The 19,792-nt window shown below is 43.6% G+C and overlaps 1 protein-coding gene across 4 annotated transcripts in view; it reads left to right on the top strand.

Moving 5' to 3' along the window:
* spdl1 (spindle apparatus coiled-coil protein 1) overlaps positions 1-19,792 on the top strand; it is a 130,404-nt gene that overhangs the window by 24,772 nt on the left and 85,840 nt on the right. For 2 of the 4 annotated variants that reach the window (XM_060927603.1, XM_060927606.1), the window contains exons 1-2: positions 1,530-1,967; positions 16,596-16,772. In XM_060927603.1, coding sequence (XP_060783586.1) covers positions 1,620-1,967; positions 16,596-16,772 — 525 coding nt within the window. In that variant the 5' untranslated portion in view covers positions 1,530-1,619. Of the gene's footprint in view, positions 1-1,529; positions 1,968-16,595; positions 16,773-19,792 lie in introns of those variants that run through there. The other 2 variants (XM_060927605.1, XM_060927604.1) reach the window with 2 other exon arrangements.

Genomic DNA, 19,792 nt, shown 5'->3' with positions numbered 1-19,792 from the left:
GACACTTTAATGATAAGATCATGTGCTCATTAAAGTGTCTGAGTGGAACAAGCAGACTCGCAATTAAATCTGCATTGTGGAATGTCATACATACCGCCGTTACAACGGCATTACTTCTTTGCATATGCTACTTTTATTTACCCAGCACTGTGGCTGGTAGGTTGAGCAGATTCACCTGCCACTTCGCAAAATTGCCCGCGTTTCGTGGGTAGCGGGTGTTCATTTCCAACACTGCTGCTATATAGTCAGTTATTGTTGCTGTTGTGCTTGGCACTAGCAGTGCTAGTGTGGCGGGCTAGCGGCACTAGTGGGGCTGACTAGCGCTGCTAGCATGGCAGGCTAGCTAGCACTGCGAGTGTGGGGGGCGGACTTGCAGAGAAGGTGCGTTGGCGGCATTAACAGGAACAGAGGGTGAGATAGCAGGGCAGGTGGGTGGGTTAGTTGGGCAGGCTTTTGATGGGGCTAGCGGTTGACAGTGGGGGGGGGGCTAGTCCTCTGGTAACCGCGAGACTTTGATGGGGAGTGTAAACATTTTGTATCCGCTGTATGTTTTGCATTATTGACTTAGAGGATGAATAGATCCCTATATTTTGAACACACAAGTCTCTGTACATTTGATGTAATTATGACATTTTCAAGTAATTTATAGATGATATTTTTAGATTTAAAATTTCTTCTTAGATGTAAACATTATGGCTTGTGTTTAAGATTTAAATGTTTGCATTTTTCCATGATAAAAGATGGCTGTGGCTTTAGAACCACATGACTTACAGCTTAATACAATTAGTGTTTAATTGTAAAGGACACATTTGACTAATTGATGAACTTGGACTATACGAAGGGTTTCCTATATTCCATGTCATTCAAATTATTGATGGAAAGGCAGATTAAAGGGTGTGGTTATAAATACCAAAACCAATATGAGATCTGCAGAAAACAGTTCAGAAACAGGAATTACGTCACCCTGTATGGGTGGGTGGTTTCAAAGTATTACAGGAAGTATTTAGAAATCCAGATGGTATGATTTTCAATACCATCAAAAATACAGATTCTTCTTTTTCTGTTTAACTGATAGAGATGCTGTATTGAGGTGATGTAGTGCACAGCATGCACCATAAGAGGTTGATTACTGGTGAGAAAGGTGGTGATTTATGTGGTGTGTTCTGCAACAACAAGGCAGTGGAGTAGTGGTGTTGAAATAAACTAAGGGGGTAATTGAGTGTTCAGAAAGTGTAGCAATCATGGGAGGGTGAGACGACCAACTATGTTTGCATGATGTGGTCATATGATCATGCTCCATCGACAGCATGGTGATGGTGTCCAATCCGTTGAAGAAGCAATCGAGTAGACAAGGGATACTGGTTCATATTTCACTTTGGGGTGAACCAATGTTCCAGCAACAATTTAAAAATACAGTAAAACAGTAATCGCAGAGTATACAAGAAATTTACAAAGACTGGCTGTATTATAACAGTAATTAACCTTGATCCATGTCTCAAACTATGCTGTGTTTGGTCCTTGAATTTCAGGGAATTGAGCCTGGAAAGTCTTTGAAGAGTTCTTAAATTTGATTTTGAAGATGTGGAAACCCTGTGTAAATAAAGTGTTTCTACTGCCATATGGATTTTCTATTTATATTTACAAGAAACCAAACCACCAGTGGAAGTCAAAAGCTCCCTTTCATTGACCTTGCTTACTTTACGAGTTACAGAAATATTCTCTTTTGTCTCAGTTGTCTTTACCAGCCAAGGGAGTCTGTCTTACAAAATATCCATTACAGTTTCAAGTTACATGTGCAAAAAATGTCACTAACAGAGAGTGAGATTCAAAGATTGCAACAGAAAGTGGAAGAGGCAGAAGAAGCTCTTCAGAAGGCAGCACAGTATGGACTTCAGCTCTTGGATGACAAAATGGATCTGCAAAATAAGTTGGAGGATCAGCGCATTGAGATGACCACTCTAATTGAGGTGAGCGTTTTAAGTATAAAATACAAATACAAAGATTATTTTTTGTTTACAAATACAATTTAAAAACCCACGCATTTAAAAATTAAATTGTATATGTCTTCTAGAATAGTGAAGGCAAGATTTTTTATTAAATTTTCTATTTTGAACCTTTATTTGCAGACCTGTAGGTTGACACAATTTTTCTCCACCAATGTGCAGGACACATTGACATCTGTGTCCAGGTCTTCCACTATACTTGCACAAAACATGAACAGGGTCAATGTGGCAAGGACCAGACCAGAATGTACAGAAAAAGAAAAACAAGAGAATGACCCTCATTTACAAAATGAATGTACATCATATAAAACTGTGTGTATGGTCATTTACACACACAACTTGACATTTATCAATGTGGACATGAGTGGAGGCTATGATCAAATCTCGCGTCAAGTCTCCCCTCGTGTATGCGAGTTTTGAGTCAGCATATACTGATCATATATTTTGACTGGCATACACGGTGCTCTCCATGATTATTGGCACCCCTTGTAAAGATTAGTTAAAAAAGGGTTAGAAAAAAGCTACCTTTTGGTGAAGAAGCATCATCTCTCACTAAAAAAAAAAAAGAAAAAATTCAACCTTTTAGTTGAAATACATTTATTTAGAGAAAAACAATTCCCTCATCAAGAAGTAATTATTTTCAACAAAAATGCATGTGCCACTATTATTGGGACCCCTGGAAATTATAGTGAACGCAATGTAACCGAAGCATTTTTCCAATTTAAATTGTACATTTCTGAATTGATTGGGGTGTGTAGGAATTTTCAAGCGGGTAATTCATGATGTCCTGATTAACTGGGGTACAAATGAGGTGACACAGAGGCCGAATTCTCTTAGTCATCCACCAGCATGGGAAAGATAAGAGAACACACAAACCAAATTAGGAAGAAGTACGTTGACCTTCATAAGTTAAGGAATGATTCTTTAAAAAAAAAAGCTACTTGTTTGAAAATGTCTATTTCTACTGTAAGGGCAATAATAATAATAACAATAATAATAAAGTGGACACCAGTTGGAACTGTTACAGACTTGCCTGGAAGAGGACCCAAGTTTATTTTGCTCCCACGTACAGTGAGGAGGAAAGTGAGAGGCAATAAAATCCTCAAACGTCACTGTTGGTGAGTGGAGTAAGTTCCCTATGGGTGGGTGGAGCACAGAGGACGGCAGGACAGAGATCAGGGTTCAACGGAGGCTTTATTGCCGCACTTTTCAGTAGACAATTCAAATAGCAATCAGAGACAGACACACACACTGTAGTCTCGTCCGGGGAAGCTCTCCCTCTGCCTCCTTAAATAGGGCGCAGTTACTGGGAAGACACACAAACACAGGTTAATTGCCGTCAGGTGTAGTGATTCTGCCACTCACCTTCCCTGACTCTGCCCTCCTGTCACAGACCGGCGCTTGACCATGCCCCCGCTGCCACATACCCCCACCACCCGACTCAGGCCGGGCGGCTGTCCGGCCTGCAGCCGACCCCCCCCCCCCCTTGACAGGAGAGGAAGTCCGCCACGAACATCTGCGCCCCTGGGCCTGTGGACCACCTTGAAATTGAAGGGTTGGAGTGCCAGATACCAACGGGTGATCCGCGCGTTGACATCTTTCATGCGGTGGAGCCACTGGAGGGGCGCGTGGTCCGAACAGAGGGTGAAAGGGCGCCCCAGCAGGTAGTAACGGAGGGCGAGGACCACCCACTTGATCGCTAGACATTCTTTTTCTATGGTGCTGTAGCGCCCCTCACGCACCGACAGCTTCCTGCTGATGTACAGGATGGGGCGGTCCTCCCCCTCCACCTCCTGGGCAACACCGCCCCCAGCCCTCTGTCCGACGCGTCAGTCTGCAACACAAAAGGGAGAGAAAAGTCAGGGGAGTGTAATAGTGGCCCCCCACACAGTGCAGCCTTTACCTCAGAGAAAGCCCGCTGGCACTGCTCCGTCCACTGGACCGGATCTGGTGCCCCCTTTTTAGTGAGATCAGTCAGCGGGCTGGTGACGTCTGAATAATTAGGTATAAACCTACGATAGTACCCAGCCAGCCCCAGGAACTGTCTCGCCCCCTTTTTGGTCTTGGGCCTCGGGCAGGCCGCAATTGCTGCTGTCTTGTTAATTTGGGGACGCACCTGCCCGTTGCCCAAGTGGAAGCACAGATACCGTACTTCCACCCGCCCAGTCGCACACTTCTTCGGGTTGGCAGTGAGACCCGCTCGCCTCAGCGACCTAAGGACGGCCCTCAGGTGTTGTAAGTGCCGCTGCCAGTCGTTACTATAAATGATTATATCATCCAAGTATGCGGCCGCATAGGTGGCGTGGGGGTGGAGGACCCTGTCCATCAGCTGCTGAAACGTAGCAGGCTCCCCAAACAGCCCAAAAGGAAGTGTGACGAATTGGTGCAAGCCGAACGGTGTGGAAAAGGCCGTTTTTTCCCGGGATAATGGAGTCAAGGGGATCTGCCAATATCCCTTCGTCAAATCCAGTGTCGAATAAAAGTGAGCCGTGCCTAGTCGATCGAGCAGCTCATCAATACGAGGCATTGGGTACGCGTCGAATTTAGACACCACGTTGACTTTTCTACAGTCAGTCCACACAGAACCGGACCGACCCGTCGGCCTTGGGTACCAAGACCACTGGGCTGCTCCAGTCACTGTGGGACTCCTCGACGATGCCCATTTCGAGCATGGTCTGAAGTTCTTCCCGAACCACCTTTTTTTTGTGTTCGGGTAGCCTGTAAGGGCGGCTACGCACTACCACCCCCGGGGGCGTCTCTATGTGGTGCTCTATGAGGTTAGTGCGACCAGGCAGGGGTGAGAACACATCCGAAAACTCGGTCTTCAACTGGGCGACCTCCGTGAGTTGGGTCGGGGAGAGGTGGTCTCCACAGGGGACCGGAGAGGTACGTGATGCCAATGTCCCTTTTTGAACCTCCGGCCCCAGCTCCGCCTTCTCCGGAACTACCGACACCAACGCCACGGGGACCTCCTCGTTCCAGAGTTTAAGCAGATTGAGGTGGTAAATCTGTAGCGCCCCACCCCTGTCCGTTCGCCTCACCTCATAGTCGACGTCCCCGACTCGCCGTGTGACCTCAAAGGGTCCTTGCCACTTGGCGATCAATTTGGAGCTCAACGTGGGCAACAGTACGAGTACTTTATCTCCCGGAGTGAACTCTTTAAGGCGCGTACCCTTGTTGTACAGGCGGGCTTCCCGTTCCTGGGCCTGCCGCAAATTCTCCTGAGTTAGGTGGGTGAGCGTGTGGAGTTTTGCGCGCAGGTCCATAACGTACTGAATTTCGTTTTTGCTTTGTGAAGGTCCCTCCTCCCAATTTTCCCGCAGCACATCTAGGATGCCGCGCGGCTTACGCCCATTTAATAATTCGAATGGGGAGAACCCCGTGGAGGCTTGGGGGACCTCTCGCACTGAGAACAGCAAGGGTTCGAGCCACTTATCCCAATTACGTGCGTCCTCACTCACGAATTTTTTAGTAATATTTTTGAGGGTGCGGTTGAACCGTTCTACTAAACCGTCCGTTTGTGGGTGATACACACTGGTGCGGATCGGCTTAATCCCCAACAAGCCATACAGTTCGTTCAGTGTACGTGACATAAACGAGGTGCCTTGATCACTCAGAATCTCTTTCGGGATTCCAACTCGGGAGATGACGCGGAAGAGTGCCTCCGCAATACTGCGTGCTGAGATATTGCGCAGAGGCACTGCTTCCGGGTATCGCGTTGCATAGTCCACCAGAACTAATATAAAGCGGTACCCTCGTGCTGACCGATCTAATGGCCCGACGAGATCCATCCCAATTCTCTCGAACGGGGTCTCGATTAACGGAAGAGGGCGCAAAGGCGCTTTTGGAATGGCCGCTGGATTTACTAACTGGCATTCGCGGCATGCCGTACACCACCTACGGACATCGCCGCGAATCCCCGGCCAATAGAATCGGGCCATTATTCGGGCTAGTGTTTTATCCTGCCCTAAGTGTCCAGCCATGGGATTAAAGTGACATTATATACCAATACCAATTCCTGGCGGCTCTTCGGAATTAACAGCTGTGTGACTCGCTCTTTAGTTTGAGTGTCCTGCGTCACTCGGTATAATCCATCCTTCATAACTGCGAAGTAGGGGAAGGATGGGGTGGTGTTCGGCTGGAGCGTTTGACCATCGATTACTCTCACTTGGTCAAACGCATGCCGCAGAGTCTCGTCTCGCGATTGTTCTAATGGGAAATCCGCGAGGGATTCCCCAATAGAGAGAGGAGGAGCCGGCGGCTCCTCACTCTGACGCGAAGATGACGTAGACGGCTCTGCGACAGCTGCTCCTGCCAAAGCGACACCGGGACCTCCCCCTGTCAAATGGCAGGACCCACTCTTTACTAGGCGCGTCATTAAACCCCGAAATCCCGGCCAATCAGTCCCCAAAATTAAAGAGTGGGTAAGTCGAGGATTAACCGCCGCCTTCACTATAGATTTTTCCCCTCTGAAAAATATGTGGACTGACACCAAAGGGTAGCTGTGAACATCCCCGTGCACACACAACACCTTCACCCCCTGTGCTCCCCCCAATGCCTCGTCTTGAACCAGGCTTTGGCGGATCGAGGTCTGATTGCAACCAGAATCCACCAACGCCTGGTATGTAGCCCCTTGGACACTCACCGGTATGCGATATGCTCCGGCCCGATCGAGGGCGGCCTCTGGCGCGTCGGGGATCCGTACCACCGCGCCCACTTCCATTGCCGTGCATTGTTGTTGCAGGTGGCCCGGCTCCCCGCAGCGCCAGCAAACCGGCCCGGGCTTTTCCTCTGCACCGGTGCTCTGGGGCTCACTCACCTGAGGGGGGAGAGACAGACACAGAAGGGAGAAATGGGAGGGCACCACGGGTGCGGCGGGCCGGCTGGGGTGGAGCCGGCCCCCGTCTCCGCGGTGGGGGAATGGGGCGAGGACGGGACACAGAAGGAAGGGGGGAGAGAGAGAGAGAGAAGAGAGGGGAGAAGAGGAGACACGCTGTCCTGCTGTTGGAACGCCATATGGTCCTCCGTCATATGGTCCTCCGTCAGCTTGATGGCCTGATCCAGTGACGCCGGGCGATGGCACTGGACCCACTCCGCTGCTCCTTCTGGAAGTCAGGCGATGAACTGTTCCAGTGCCACCAGGTCGATGATTCCCTCGGCGTTGCAGTTGTCGGCCCTCAGCCACTGCCGGCAGGCATCCCGGAGTTGCTGGCTAAACGCGAACGGCCGGCCGACCTCCTCCAGGTGCAGCGCGCGGAAGGGCTGCCGTTGCTGCTCCGGGGTGTGGCCCACACGTTGAAGGACGGCCCTGCGGAGGTCGGCATAGGCCAGCTGGCTGTCGGCGGGGAGCTGTAGTGTGGCCAGCTGCGCCTCACCCGTTAGCAGGGGAGGAGGCGCGCCACGCGCTGTTCCACCGGCCAACCCCACGCCTCTGCTGCCTGCTCAAACAGAGCGAGGAAGGCTTCGAGGTCATCGTGTGGACCCATCTTCGTTAGGGTGAGGTGGGGAGGGTCCGCGGCGGTGGTGATGGTGGTCCCCGCTGAAGCGAGCAGGTGCCGGAACGCCTGGCGATCTTCCTGCTGCACCAGCACCAGGGCTTCAAACCGTTGTTCCTGCTCCTTCCGGAGGGTGACCAGCGCCTGGTGCTGGCTCTGTTGGGCCGTGGCGAGGGCATGGATCAGGTCCTTGAAGGGGGAGGACTCCATGAGGCTGTTCTCTTCTGTGCTTGGTCCCGGGTTTCGGCACCACTGTTGCAATCGTTTAAGGTGGGTGGAGCACAGAAGCATGGCAGGCCAGAACTGAGTTCTCAAACTCTTTATTTTAGCTTTTCAGCTGTTATTTTACTACTCTCCCAGTCACACACACACACAAACGTTCTGGTTGGGTAGAGCTCTCCTCCTCTGCTCTCTCTCTCCTTTTTATAGGGCGTGGTCACTGGGGAAGACACACAAACACAGGTTAACTAACATCAGGGCCCTGTACTACGAAGCGGATTTTCTGGCTTACCAGGGTAACTTCGAGAGTAACTTGATCATGTGCAGCGTAACTTCCCGATTAACCCATACTACGAAAGTTGGCTATGTTCAAACCGAGGTATGCTGCCATGGCAATTTACGGTGCATCTCAAACCTGCTCGTCTCAGGTTATGTTCTTGGTTAACCCGAGGTTTCCGATTAACCACACCCTTTTTAAACACCACCTCTCCACCGACATTTCCTCTAGAGACAATGCCAGCGTACCTGGATGACCCGTGCGATATCGGAGCGCAGATTAGAGATGGGATTTATGGCTCTTTGATGGGATCCGCATCTTTGTGATCCGTTCTTTGAAAAGAGCCGTTCAAAAGACTGGCTCATTTGGCTCTTTTTAAATATTTATTCAGTTTTAAGAAGACAGCGTCTAAAGAAGCCAGATCCCTCTGCTTAGACAGTGACATCAATATTTCTGGACATACCTTTTATATAAAGCAACCTAGCCTTACATTATTGTAACCCCTAAACGCTCATAAATAACCATTAAAAAACAATGAGGGCTTCAATGAATGTCCATGCAGAACGGCTTTTCTGTAAAAAAAAAAAAAAAAAAGAACCCACTCAAGAACATAGTTATCAAGAATGCAAGAATATTTTATAGAAAAAACACTTGTTTTACAAAAATATTTAAGTCTGAGATACAAAATAGATACAACTACAGTAAATATAACACAAGAACTAGTTATCACACAAGAACATTTTAATAGAAAAAAAACAAACTTTCTATATTAAAAATATTGAAATTGTAACAAAAATAGATACAACTAAACAGTCAGATAAATAGATAAAGTTATAACAAGAACACAAGATTATTTTAATAGGAAAAAACAAACTATTAATGCAAAAAATATATTATTAGAAAAATAGATACAACTATGGGTTGAGATGGGTTGACGTCTTCGGCTGTCCTGCCGCCGGAACAGCCGCCAAATGATCCTCCGCAAACCCTTTTTACTAATCTTTACAAGAGGTGCCAGTAATTGTGGAGGGCGCTATAAGCACATGTAGCCACATATTCATCACTTAAAAATATGTTGCATATGACAAAATATATTTTATAAAGGCCAAATTGACTGTCCTATATCCCTGACATAGGCGAGATAAGTACTGCAGTGTTTCCCACAGACCAGGTAGCAATTTGTGGTGCTCCACTGTGCCGATGAGGGAATCGTGCGCGGTGGTGTCGTGGCGGTCGGTGGAGTCGGTCATTGGGGTGTATGCAAAGTGTTTACAGCGGGCGGTGTTCAAACACACAGTATTTTTCTTCAGAGTCACCTGCTGGGACTATTTTAAAGCTACAAGAAGCATTTGAGATTATTCAGTTCAATTAAGTTCTTTAAGAGAAGACAGCTAAAACAATTTTTACCAGAACCCTGCCTGGTTTCATACCTCGACCCAACTTTACATTACAGGGCAGGCCATTAGTTTGCTGGGCTTGATGTTGGTGGAAAACTTGTCTTTTAAATTTATGAAAATTACTCACCAAAATTGAAGTTAAAGTTTAGTTTTTACTTGAGATGCACCGATTGCATTTTTTTGGGCCGATTCCGATTTCCCATGAAGTGTGACCTGCCGATACCGATTTTGGCCGATTCCGATTTCATGTATTTCAAACCACTTCACAGCACACACAAAGACTATTTTATTTTTATCTTTTCTTTAATAGAACATTCTGCCAGATTTTCAGTAATAAATTTAACACCTCAAATGTTGAGAACAAACAAAAAGACATTGTTCTTTGTAAAATCTTTCTTCATGTTTGGTATTAACATATTAATTCCTGAAATAGGAAATTCACACAAACATTTTTTCTTTTCCCATCCAATATCTGGCACAAAAACAACTTCCCCCTCATATATTATTTGCCTACTGCTATGGAACACACTTTCATAAGCCTATTTAGATCTGAAAACTTATGCCTTATAGAACAACCCATTTCTTCATTCAGTATCAAAATACAAAAATAATTTCCAGTCATACTTATACCATAGCCATTCTATCATCTTTGTCAAATGTGTATTTGTAGAGTAATTTCCAATGGAATCAAGTGTAACCAAGGTCGTAAAACAAACAAAAAGACTTTTTTTTTCTTTCTCTCTTTGTACAAAATCTAACTAGATGTTTGGTAATAGGCTAACATATTAATTCCTGTAATGGGAAATTCACACAACCACAAACGTTTTCTTCTTTTCACATCCAATATCTGGCACAAAAAAAAAATTCACTCTATGTGGATATCCAAATATAGTGAATTTTGTTGTTGTTAACGGCACGCGCGCCGGAGCTCGTTAAGGCCTCTGCATGCTCTTGCGACAAGGCTTTCGCAGATAGCTTTTCGCAGACAGTTGTAATTTATCGTTGAGCGGGGAGTATAGACGTGTATAGGCGTGTGCGATGTTATTCACCGGCACAACGCAAGGGGGCGCGAAGTCGCTAGGAGTAGTTGGTGGGTGTGGAGTGTTTATCCTCCGGTTACTTATAATGACTAGAACTTTTTTTTTTTTTTATAATGACTAGAACTGGAGTCGTATAGATGTACGTACTTCCTCAATCAACCGCTTTTCATGCTGCTCCATCTTCGCTCGTGTTTTTAAAAATGCCGGTCGTGAAAACAAACCAAACCGGGAAAGTAGGGAAGCGGAAGTGCGTGTACAGCGGATGTAGAGTGGACCAATCAGAGCCCTCTTGTCTGCGACGCTGTCTGCGAGGCTTCTGCGGTGGTCACAATTTTTGGGAGGTGCGCGCAGAGCGTCTGCGAAGGGGGGGGCTATGCAGACACTGTCTGCGACGCTATCTGCGAGGACTGGGTTGTCAGCGTAAATTGGCCTTTAGGCGCGCAGGACTGACACTGTTCTGCGCAAGTGCAACACAGTCGCACTAGAAAGCATGTTCAAGCTGCCAGTGTAGCTGCAGTCTTTTTAGTTGCGAATTACGAGTATTTCCACTTTCATCTCTATGTGATACACAAGTTTTGATCGGCAGAAAATCGGCATATTTTAATTTTGACCGGCCGGTTGCCGGTCATGGCCGATCGCGTGAAAATCGGCCAATTCCGATCAGCAGCCGGTCAATCGGTGCATCTCTGGTTTTGACCTTAGTTTTTTGCCTTTTTGGTGGCAATCTTTCAATCATTCTTTAGTTGACATTCAAGGAATAAATTGCAAAAAACAAGCTGGAGGTTTTTATTTTAAATATTGAACTCAACACTTACCTCAACCAATACTAAAATGAAATAAATAGTATAATGTAACAACAAAATTAATAATAAAATATCATAATTTAGATGTAAGAAACCACTTAAGGTAACACCAAGGCATCTAACAATAATGAAAAAGCATTATCCTAATTGGTGCAAAGTCTGCATGCCCTATCAGAACATTTAATTCTGCGTGGCTTCCTGAATAAACAAAACAAAACTCCAGTGCCCTGTCGTAAGGGAAGTGATTGCTTAAGCGGGATAATGCAATAAGGCCGGTTCCGCGTCATGCTGCTAATGTATGCATCAAAATTGGTTTATAGCCTGACTCAGGGATGTCCGTTTCATGTAAGCCAAGAAGGCTATGATAAAGCTCATCCCGAGCACGACGTAGGCTACCTTTTGAAATAAGGGGTCGGAAGGCGAATCGGGAAGGCTGCGTTATTTTTAATTAGCCTAACAGGCCTACTTGCAGTCCGGGTATATGCGCACCGGCAGGCCTGTGGACACGCCTCTCTCTCTCTCTGTGTGCGCACGCGTGAATGAGAAGAGCGAGCACTGTGAATGAACGGAACGATACGCAACGGAATTTTTTTTTTTCAAAATCGCGAGTCTGATTGTGTGGCGCTAGGAATCCATTGTGTGGCGCTGCACCACACAATGGTCTATGTATGGGAAACCCTGTACTGTGTCTTACAAAAGCATTCATCCCCCTTGATGTTTGTCCTGTTTTGTCGCATTACAAGCTGAAATTAAAATGGATTTTTGGGGGGTTAGCACGACTTGATATATACAACATGCCTACCACTTTAAAGGTGCAAATTGGTTTTTATTTTTATTGTGACACAAACAAGAATTAAGATTAAAGAACAGAAATCTGGAGTGTGCATAGGTATTCACTCCCAAAGTCAATACTTTGTAGAGCCACCTTTTGCTGCAATTACAGCTGCAATTCTTTTGGGGTATGTCTCTATCAGTTTAGCACATCGAGCCACTGGGATTTTTGCCCATTCCTCAAGACAAAACTGCTCCAAATCCTTCATGTTAGATGGGTTGCTTTGGTGTCCAGCAATCTTCAAGTTATGCCACAGATTCTCAACTGGATTGAGGTCTGGGCTTTGACGAGGCTATTCCATCCATCCATTATCTGTAGCCACTTATCCTGTTCTACAGGATCGCAGACAAGCTGGAGCTTATCCCAGCTGACTATGGGTGAGAGGTGGGGTACACCCTGGACAAGTCACCAGGTTATCGCAGGGCTGACACAGAGACAAACAACCATTCACACCTACTGTCAATTTAGAGTCACCAATTAACCTAACCTGCATGTTTTTGGACTGTGGGGGAAACCGGAGCACCCGGAGGAAACCCACGCAGACATGAGAACATACAAACTCCACACAGAAAGGCCCTCGCCAGCTGCTGGGCTCAAACCCAGGACCTTCTTGCTGTGAGGCGACAGTGCTAACCACTATGCCATCATGCCACCCTAGGCTATTCCAAGACATTTAAATGTTTTCCTTTAAACCACTCTAGTATAGCTTTAGCAGTATGTTTAGGGTCCTTCACATTCCAGCAGGACAACCTTCATCCCAGTCTTAAACCTCTGGCCTACTCAAATAGGTTTTTCTCCAGAATTGTCCTGTAATTCATGCCATCCATCTTTCTTTCAATCCTGACCAACTTTCCTGTTCTTGCAGATGAAAAATGTCCCCACAGCATGATGCTGCCACCACCATGCTTCATTGTAGGAATGGTGTTCTCAGGGTGATGGGAAGTGTTGCGTTTATGCCACACATGACATTTCCCATGATGGCCAAAAAGTCCAATTTTTGTCTCATTTGACCAGAGAATCTTCTTTTATGTGCTTGGAGAGTTTGCTACATGCTGTTGGACAAACTCCAAACGTGTTTTCTTATTATTTTTTTTCCTTTAAGCAATGGCTTTTTTTTTCTGGCCACTTTTCCATAAAGGCCTGCTCTGTGGAGTGTATGGTTTAAAATGGTCCTATGGACACATACTCCCATCTCCACTGTGGATCTTTGCAGTTCCTGCAGAAATGCAAACTTCAGTGGTGTCTTTGTTGCATCTCTGATTAATGCCCTTGCCTGGTTTGTGAGTTTTGGTGGGCGGCCTTCTCTTGTCAGGTTTGTAGTGGTGCCATATTCTTTCCATTTTGCTAGAATGGATTTAATGGTGCTCTGTGGGGTAGTCAAAGTTTGGGATATTATTTTTTTTTTTTTTATAACCCAATCCTGATCTATACTTCTCCACAACTTTGTCTCTGACCTGTTTGGAGTGCTCCTTGGTTTTCATGTTGCTTCCTTAGTAGTGTTGCAGAGTCAGGGTCCTTCCAGAAAAGGCTGCGTTATACAGACATCATGTGACAGATTATGTGACACTTTGCAAACAGGTGGATCTTAATCAACTAATATGTGACTTATGAAATTAATTGGTTGGACCAGCTCTTATTTAGGGGTTCCATACAAAAGGGGGTGAATACCTATACACACTCCAGAGTTCTTTTTTTGCATCTTATTGTTTGTGTCCCAATTAAAAAAAAACAATTTGCACCTTTAAAGGTCATAGGCAATGGTCCAAGGTGAAACGTAGAATATCAACTTTATTGTCTAGAAGAACGACCGAAAAAGTGAATTCAATTTTCCTCGTGGTTTAATTTGCACCCTAAAATTGAATAAAGCTGTTAAAATATACTGTTTTGCCCAATTTCTGAAGGTTTGTTTACATCTCACTTATGCGCACTTTCACCACCAGGGGACCGTCGTTGTGACGTCAATTAAGCCAAACAGACTGGGAGCAGTTCTGTGTTTATCTGCGAACCGAGCACGCGTGTACAGACTTTGGTCATGAGAGGTTGTGTAAAATGTCTGATAGCGATTTTGAAGTAGGAACTCTCCAAATTGAATATCGAGAGGTGAAACCATATATGTACGAACCTATGGCCATTGCGAAGCAATCGGTGAATGTAGCTCACTGGTTTTGACCGTGCAGTCTCAGAATTGGACAGCGGCTCAGCCGACTCTGATCGCAGTGACCCCAGACCTCAACAAGATTCGCGCCCAAACGATTTATCCTGGTAGTTATGATAAATTCCTACTTTCGTCATAATACTAAATAAGAGCCCTTTTGAAGAATAATGAAACCACCCACCCTAGTGGATATAGGTCACGATTACTTGACAGTGCAACAGTAGGCCACATTAGCCTGCCATCCACGGCATTATACTATTTATAGCCTACTCTAAGTGAGGAAATATCCCTTTGTCTCATTTCCACAATGATTTGTAAAGGATCCCTCAGGATTCTTGACTTGTCAATTGCAAGCAAAAGTAAAAGTGTTTACCTCCAATCTTCTCCTTTTTGCTTGAGCGTTGCTGGTCCATTTCTTCTTTGACTGCTTGATTTTGTTTCACGTGCACAATCCACTCTCTCCGCCTCTTCTCCTCTTCCGGAAAAAAACAACCCTCTGGCTTCACGCGCACAATCTACTCTCTCCCCCTTGTCTCCTCTTCCGGGGAAAAAAACCCTCTGGCTTCACGCGCACAATCCACTCTCTCCTCCTCGTCTCCTCTTCCGGAAAAAAAGAACCTTCTGGGTTCACGCACACAATCCAATCTCTCCGCCTCTTCTTTTTCGGACAAAGCCAACCCTCTCGTTCCGCATCTTCTACTCTTTCGGAAAAAGCCAATCCACTCTCTCCATCTCTTCTCCTCTTCCGGGGGAAAAAAAACCCCTCTGGCTTCATGCGCACAATCCACTCTCTCTGCCTCGTCTCCTCTTCTGGAAAAAAAGAACCTTCTGGCTTCACACGCACAATCCACTCTCTCCGCCTCTTCTCCTTTTTCTGACAAAGCTAACCCTCTCGTTCCGCATCTTCTACTCTTTCGGAAAAAGCCAATCCACTCTCTCCGCCTCTTCTCCTTTTTCGGGAAAAGCCAACCCACTCGCTCCGCCTCTTCTCCTTTTTCGGAAAAAGCCAATCCCCTCTCTCTGCCTCTTCTCCTCTCTCGGTAAAAGGTAAAAACTTCTTCCTGAACTGGTCCCATTGTTACAGTTCACTGCACAACAATAAGGCATGGTTTTTCTTTGGAAATTCCTGAACACACGTCTGCACTCAAGCCGAACGGCAATGTAAGTCAATGGAAGTGGACTCAACTCAAGCAGTTTGTTTGGCTTAAATGACGTCACGCGCCGAGTGGTCACGAAAATAGCCGAACAGAAATTCGCCGCGATCTGCGCTAACTTATTTTAATTATTACTTAATAACAATACTTCTTGGGACCAGAAGAAAATTACAGAGGGTTTTTTAACATATATAAAGTTTCAAATGTGCATAAAATTAACTGTTATTAACTGTTATTAACTGTTGCCTATGAGCTTTAAAGTGGTAGGCATGTTGTGAAATCAAATGGTGTTAAGCCCCCAAAAATCCATTTTAATTCCAGCTTGTAATGTGACAAAACAGGACAAACATCAAGGGGGATGAATACTTTTGCAAGACACTTTGTTCAAATTGTTTGCAATTAACGGGTTAACAACAGTGGTTGAGAAACACTGGTCTAGAATTCCCCTTCACTGGAACTAAACCTATTCTAGCATGACAGTGCACCTGTGTACAAAGTGAGGTCCATAAAGACATGGCTTGCTAACATTGGTGTGGAAGAACTCCAGTGGCCTGTACAAAGTCCTGACCTCAACCCCACTGACCACCTTTGGGGTGAATTGGAATGCTGACTGCAAGCCAGGTCTTCTCACAAATGCTCTTGTGGCTGAATGGAGGCATCTCCACAGCCATGATCCAAAATCTAGTTCCCAGAAGAGTGGCGGATATTATAACAGGAAAGGAGTGACTAAATTTTTGAGAGCTCAACAAGCTCATATGACTGACTGGTCAGGTGGCAGCATACTTTTTGCAATGAGTGTATTTCCTGCTCAGTTTTATTAATTTTGTTTTATTTAATCAGGTGTGCTTTTTATTTTGTTTATTTTAGCTACTTACCCTTTTTGCACATTTGTGTTAACCTGTTTACCTTGCTATGCCTTTGGAAAGCACTATATAAATACATGTTGTTTTTCTGCTTTCTGTATGAAAACATGTTGGTGTGTGGCTTGGAATTGCCCCAGTTATGAATGTGTAGTTCATGCATGATGAAGGCATATGATTGTAATTGCACTGTGTATCTCTGATTTTAGGCCTCATATTCTTCAGAAAGGTCATTAGGATTTTGATCTTTTTGCAAATTCAGTTAGCTCTTTTCCAGTAAACAGTTGGAAAAAAAATTATTCAAAAACAATTTTTACACAATAAAACTTTGAAAATGACTAATAAATCTAACATTAACAGGGCTTGGAGCAAGAAAAATATTCACTGCAGCGAGAAGTGGAACTAAAGAGCCGCATGCTGGGCAGCCTTAATTCAGAATTTGATGTTGTTAAAAACCAACAGAAACACCTGTTGGAACAGCAGCAAACAATGTTGGAGAGGATCCATGCAGTGGAGTGTGGTAAACTCAAGAACAAGGTCAGAATATAATCTTGTAACATAATCCTTTATCTTTTTCTAAGTACAGTTTCATTAAAAATTTTGTGCACTTGCATAGCATGTCACTATTAAATATTTATCTGTTCCACATCAATTAAATATTGGGTCAATCCATGTGAAATCACCAGAGGCCTCGCCACTGACCATCTCAGATTTGCTTCATACTTTCTAGAAATATTGTCATTGTGCCCAATAAATTGGGTACAAAATTTTAGGCTTGTACGTTCATTAGTTTCTGAGATATACGGGCTTTAAAAAAGGGGCATGGCCCCAATTTCACTGTTAAAACGTGTGCCACAGAAAACGGACCTAACTTCCATAAGTCATTACTTTTAAACAATTCATTCAAGATGCATGAAATTTTCAAGGATTGTTCTTCAATGCCAGACGTCTTTAAATACTAAAATAAAGTTCACAATTCAATATTTGCTAAGTTATGGCTTGCTGAAAATCATAAATGTCTTCTATCATGCTTTGGAGCAACTTTGACCCCCCCATATCTCCACATTAAAGCACACCAGATCTTTCAAATTTTCTTATTTATCTCATCTCATGTTATAGTACTCTTTAGGCAACTAGGTATGTGTTCAAAAGAAATCAAACTTTCTGTTTTATTAGGCTTTAAAAATAAAAAAACCCCACACTTTACACCTATAATTCAAATGTATATTGCAAATGTATGACAAGGTCTACCATAAAAACAATTGTACCACTGGAAAGAGCTTGTTTTTGATTGATTGATTGATTGATTGATTGATTGATTGATTGATTGATTGATTACTTTATTCTGAACAATAAAGAAGAAAGATATAAAAATTTAAATAAAAAATACAATAATCAAAACATCATAAACAGAATAGCGTAGCCACAAGGCAATAACATAACAATGTTCAGAAAGGATTAGGAAGAAGTAATAACTTATCCAATCCTAACCCTCTATACCACCGCTAATCAAATGTCACTTTCCACCATAATAATAAACTATATATACAAAAGAAAACAAAAGCAATAAACAAAAAAGAAAACATACCAAAACATACCGACATGGTATAATATCGACCAAATCAAATCATATATACAGATACTTATGTTATGCATATATACACACATACAATACATATATACAGTACATACATATACACATACCTATAACTATACACTAAATACAAGAAGACCAGTCACAGACTTGCTCTCAATTTCATCATCACCTATATAGTCTGCCTGTCCTCATTCTCATATATTTTTATTAGCATGTTTTTATATAATTTTTAAACAGTTTTATGTTGGTCCTATTTTTGAGTTCATTTTCCAGACCATTCCACAATTTCACCCCACAGACTGTTATGCACATATTTTTCATAGTTGTTCTAACATTTACTCTCTTAAAATTCATTTCCCCTCTCAGGTTATACCCACCCTGCCTTTCCATAAACGTATTTTGTACCTCACCCGGAAGAAGGTTATGTCTTGCTTTATACATAATTTGTGCAGTCTTGCGTTTAACCAGATCAGTGAATTTCAGAGTGTGTGCTTTTACGAATAATGCGTTTGTATGCTCAAGATATCCCGTATTATTGACAATTCTTATTGCTCTTTTTTGTAATGTGCATAACGGCTGCAGGTTAGATTTGTAGGTATTACCCCATATCTCCACACAGTAGCTCAGATATGGAAGTATGAGTGCATTATACAGAGTATGTAGTGATTTATAGTCCAGAATGTGTCTTGATTTCCCCAAAATTGCAGTAATCTTGGCTATTTTTGCTTTAACATGATTAATATGCGGTTTCCAGCAGACTTTATGATCAACAATCACACCCAGAAATTTTATTTCATACACTCTTTCTATGGTTATGTTGTCAATTTTCAGTTCAACTTGAGGGTTCGACTTATATTTTCCAAATAACATAATCTTTGTTTTACTCAAATTCAATGACAATTTGTTTACGTTAAACCACCTTTTTAGTTTATTCATTTCGGTTGTGATTGTTTCCATAAGCTGCTGTGCATTGTCCCCGGCGCAAAAGATGTTTGTATCATCAGCAAATAATATGCATTTCATTATACTTGATCCATTACATAAATCATTAATGTACAATATAAACAGTTTAGGACCTAAGACAGACCCTTGCGGTACTCCACATGTTATGGGCAAATACTCAGATGTGTGATCTCCAATTTTTACAAATTGTTGCCTGTTACTTAAGTAGCTCCTCACCCAGTCCAAACCAACCCCTCTGATACCATACCTCTCTAATTTTTTGAATAGAATGTCGTGATTTATTGTATCTCATGCTTTCTTTACATCTATGAAAATTCCCATAACATGTTTTTTATTGTCTATACCATTTGTGATTTTCTCGATAAGTTCCATTAATGCCAGGGTTGTTGATCTGTCTTTCCGGAATCCGTATTGACTGTCAGCTAAAAGTTTATATTTTTCAATGAAGTTGTCTAGTTTTGCTGTGAACAGTTTTTCAAGGATCTTGGAGAACTGAGAGAGTAAAGAAACTGGCCTGTAATTTGTGTAATGGTGTCTATCTCCACATTTATATAAAGGTATAACTTTTAGCTATTTTCATGTTGTTTGGAAATTTACCAGATTGAAAAGACATATTACATATGTGAGTAAATGGTTCTGCAATTTCTTCAATAACTTTTTTTTATTAAACTCATATCAATATCATTCCAGTCAGTGGAGGTTTTACTTTCACTTCTCCTTACAATGTCTATGACCTCTTTTATGCCAACTGCACCAAGGAATATAGATTTAGGATTTCTCTCCCATCGAGCAGCCTCCGCCCCTCCAGGTGTGTCTGTATCTTGAATCTTTTCTGCCAAATCTGATCCCACATTTACAAAGAATCTATTAAAACCATTTACCACTTCCTCCATATTATTTATTGATCTGTCATTCTCAATATAATGATCAGGGTAGCTTGTGTTTTTGTTTTTAGCTCTATTCCTAATAATACTATTCAGTACATTCCATAGCCCCT

The sequence above is a fragment of the Neoarius graeffei genome, chromosome 8 (genome assembly GCF_027579695.1).
Source record: "Neoarius graeffei isolate fNeoGra1 chromosome 8, fNeoGra1.pri, whole genome shotgun sequence".
NCBI lineage: Eukaryota > Metazoa > Chordata > Actinopteri > Siluriformes > Ariidae > Neoarius > Neoarius graeffei.
The sequence above is the reverse complement of the archived record's forward strand: the minus strand, read 5'-3'. Positions and strand labels throughout refer to the sequence as shown.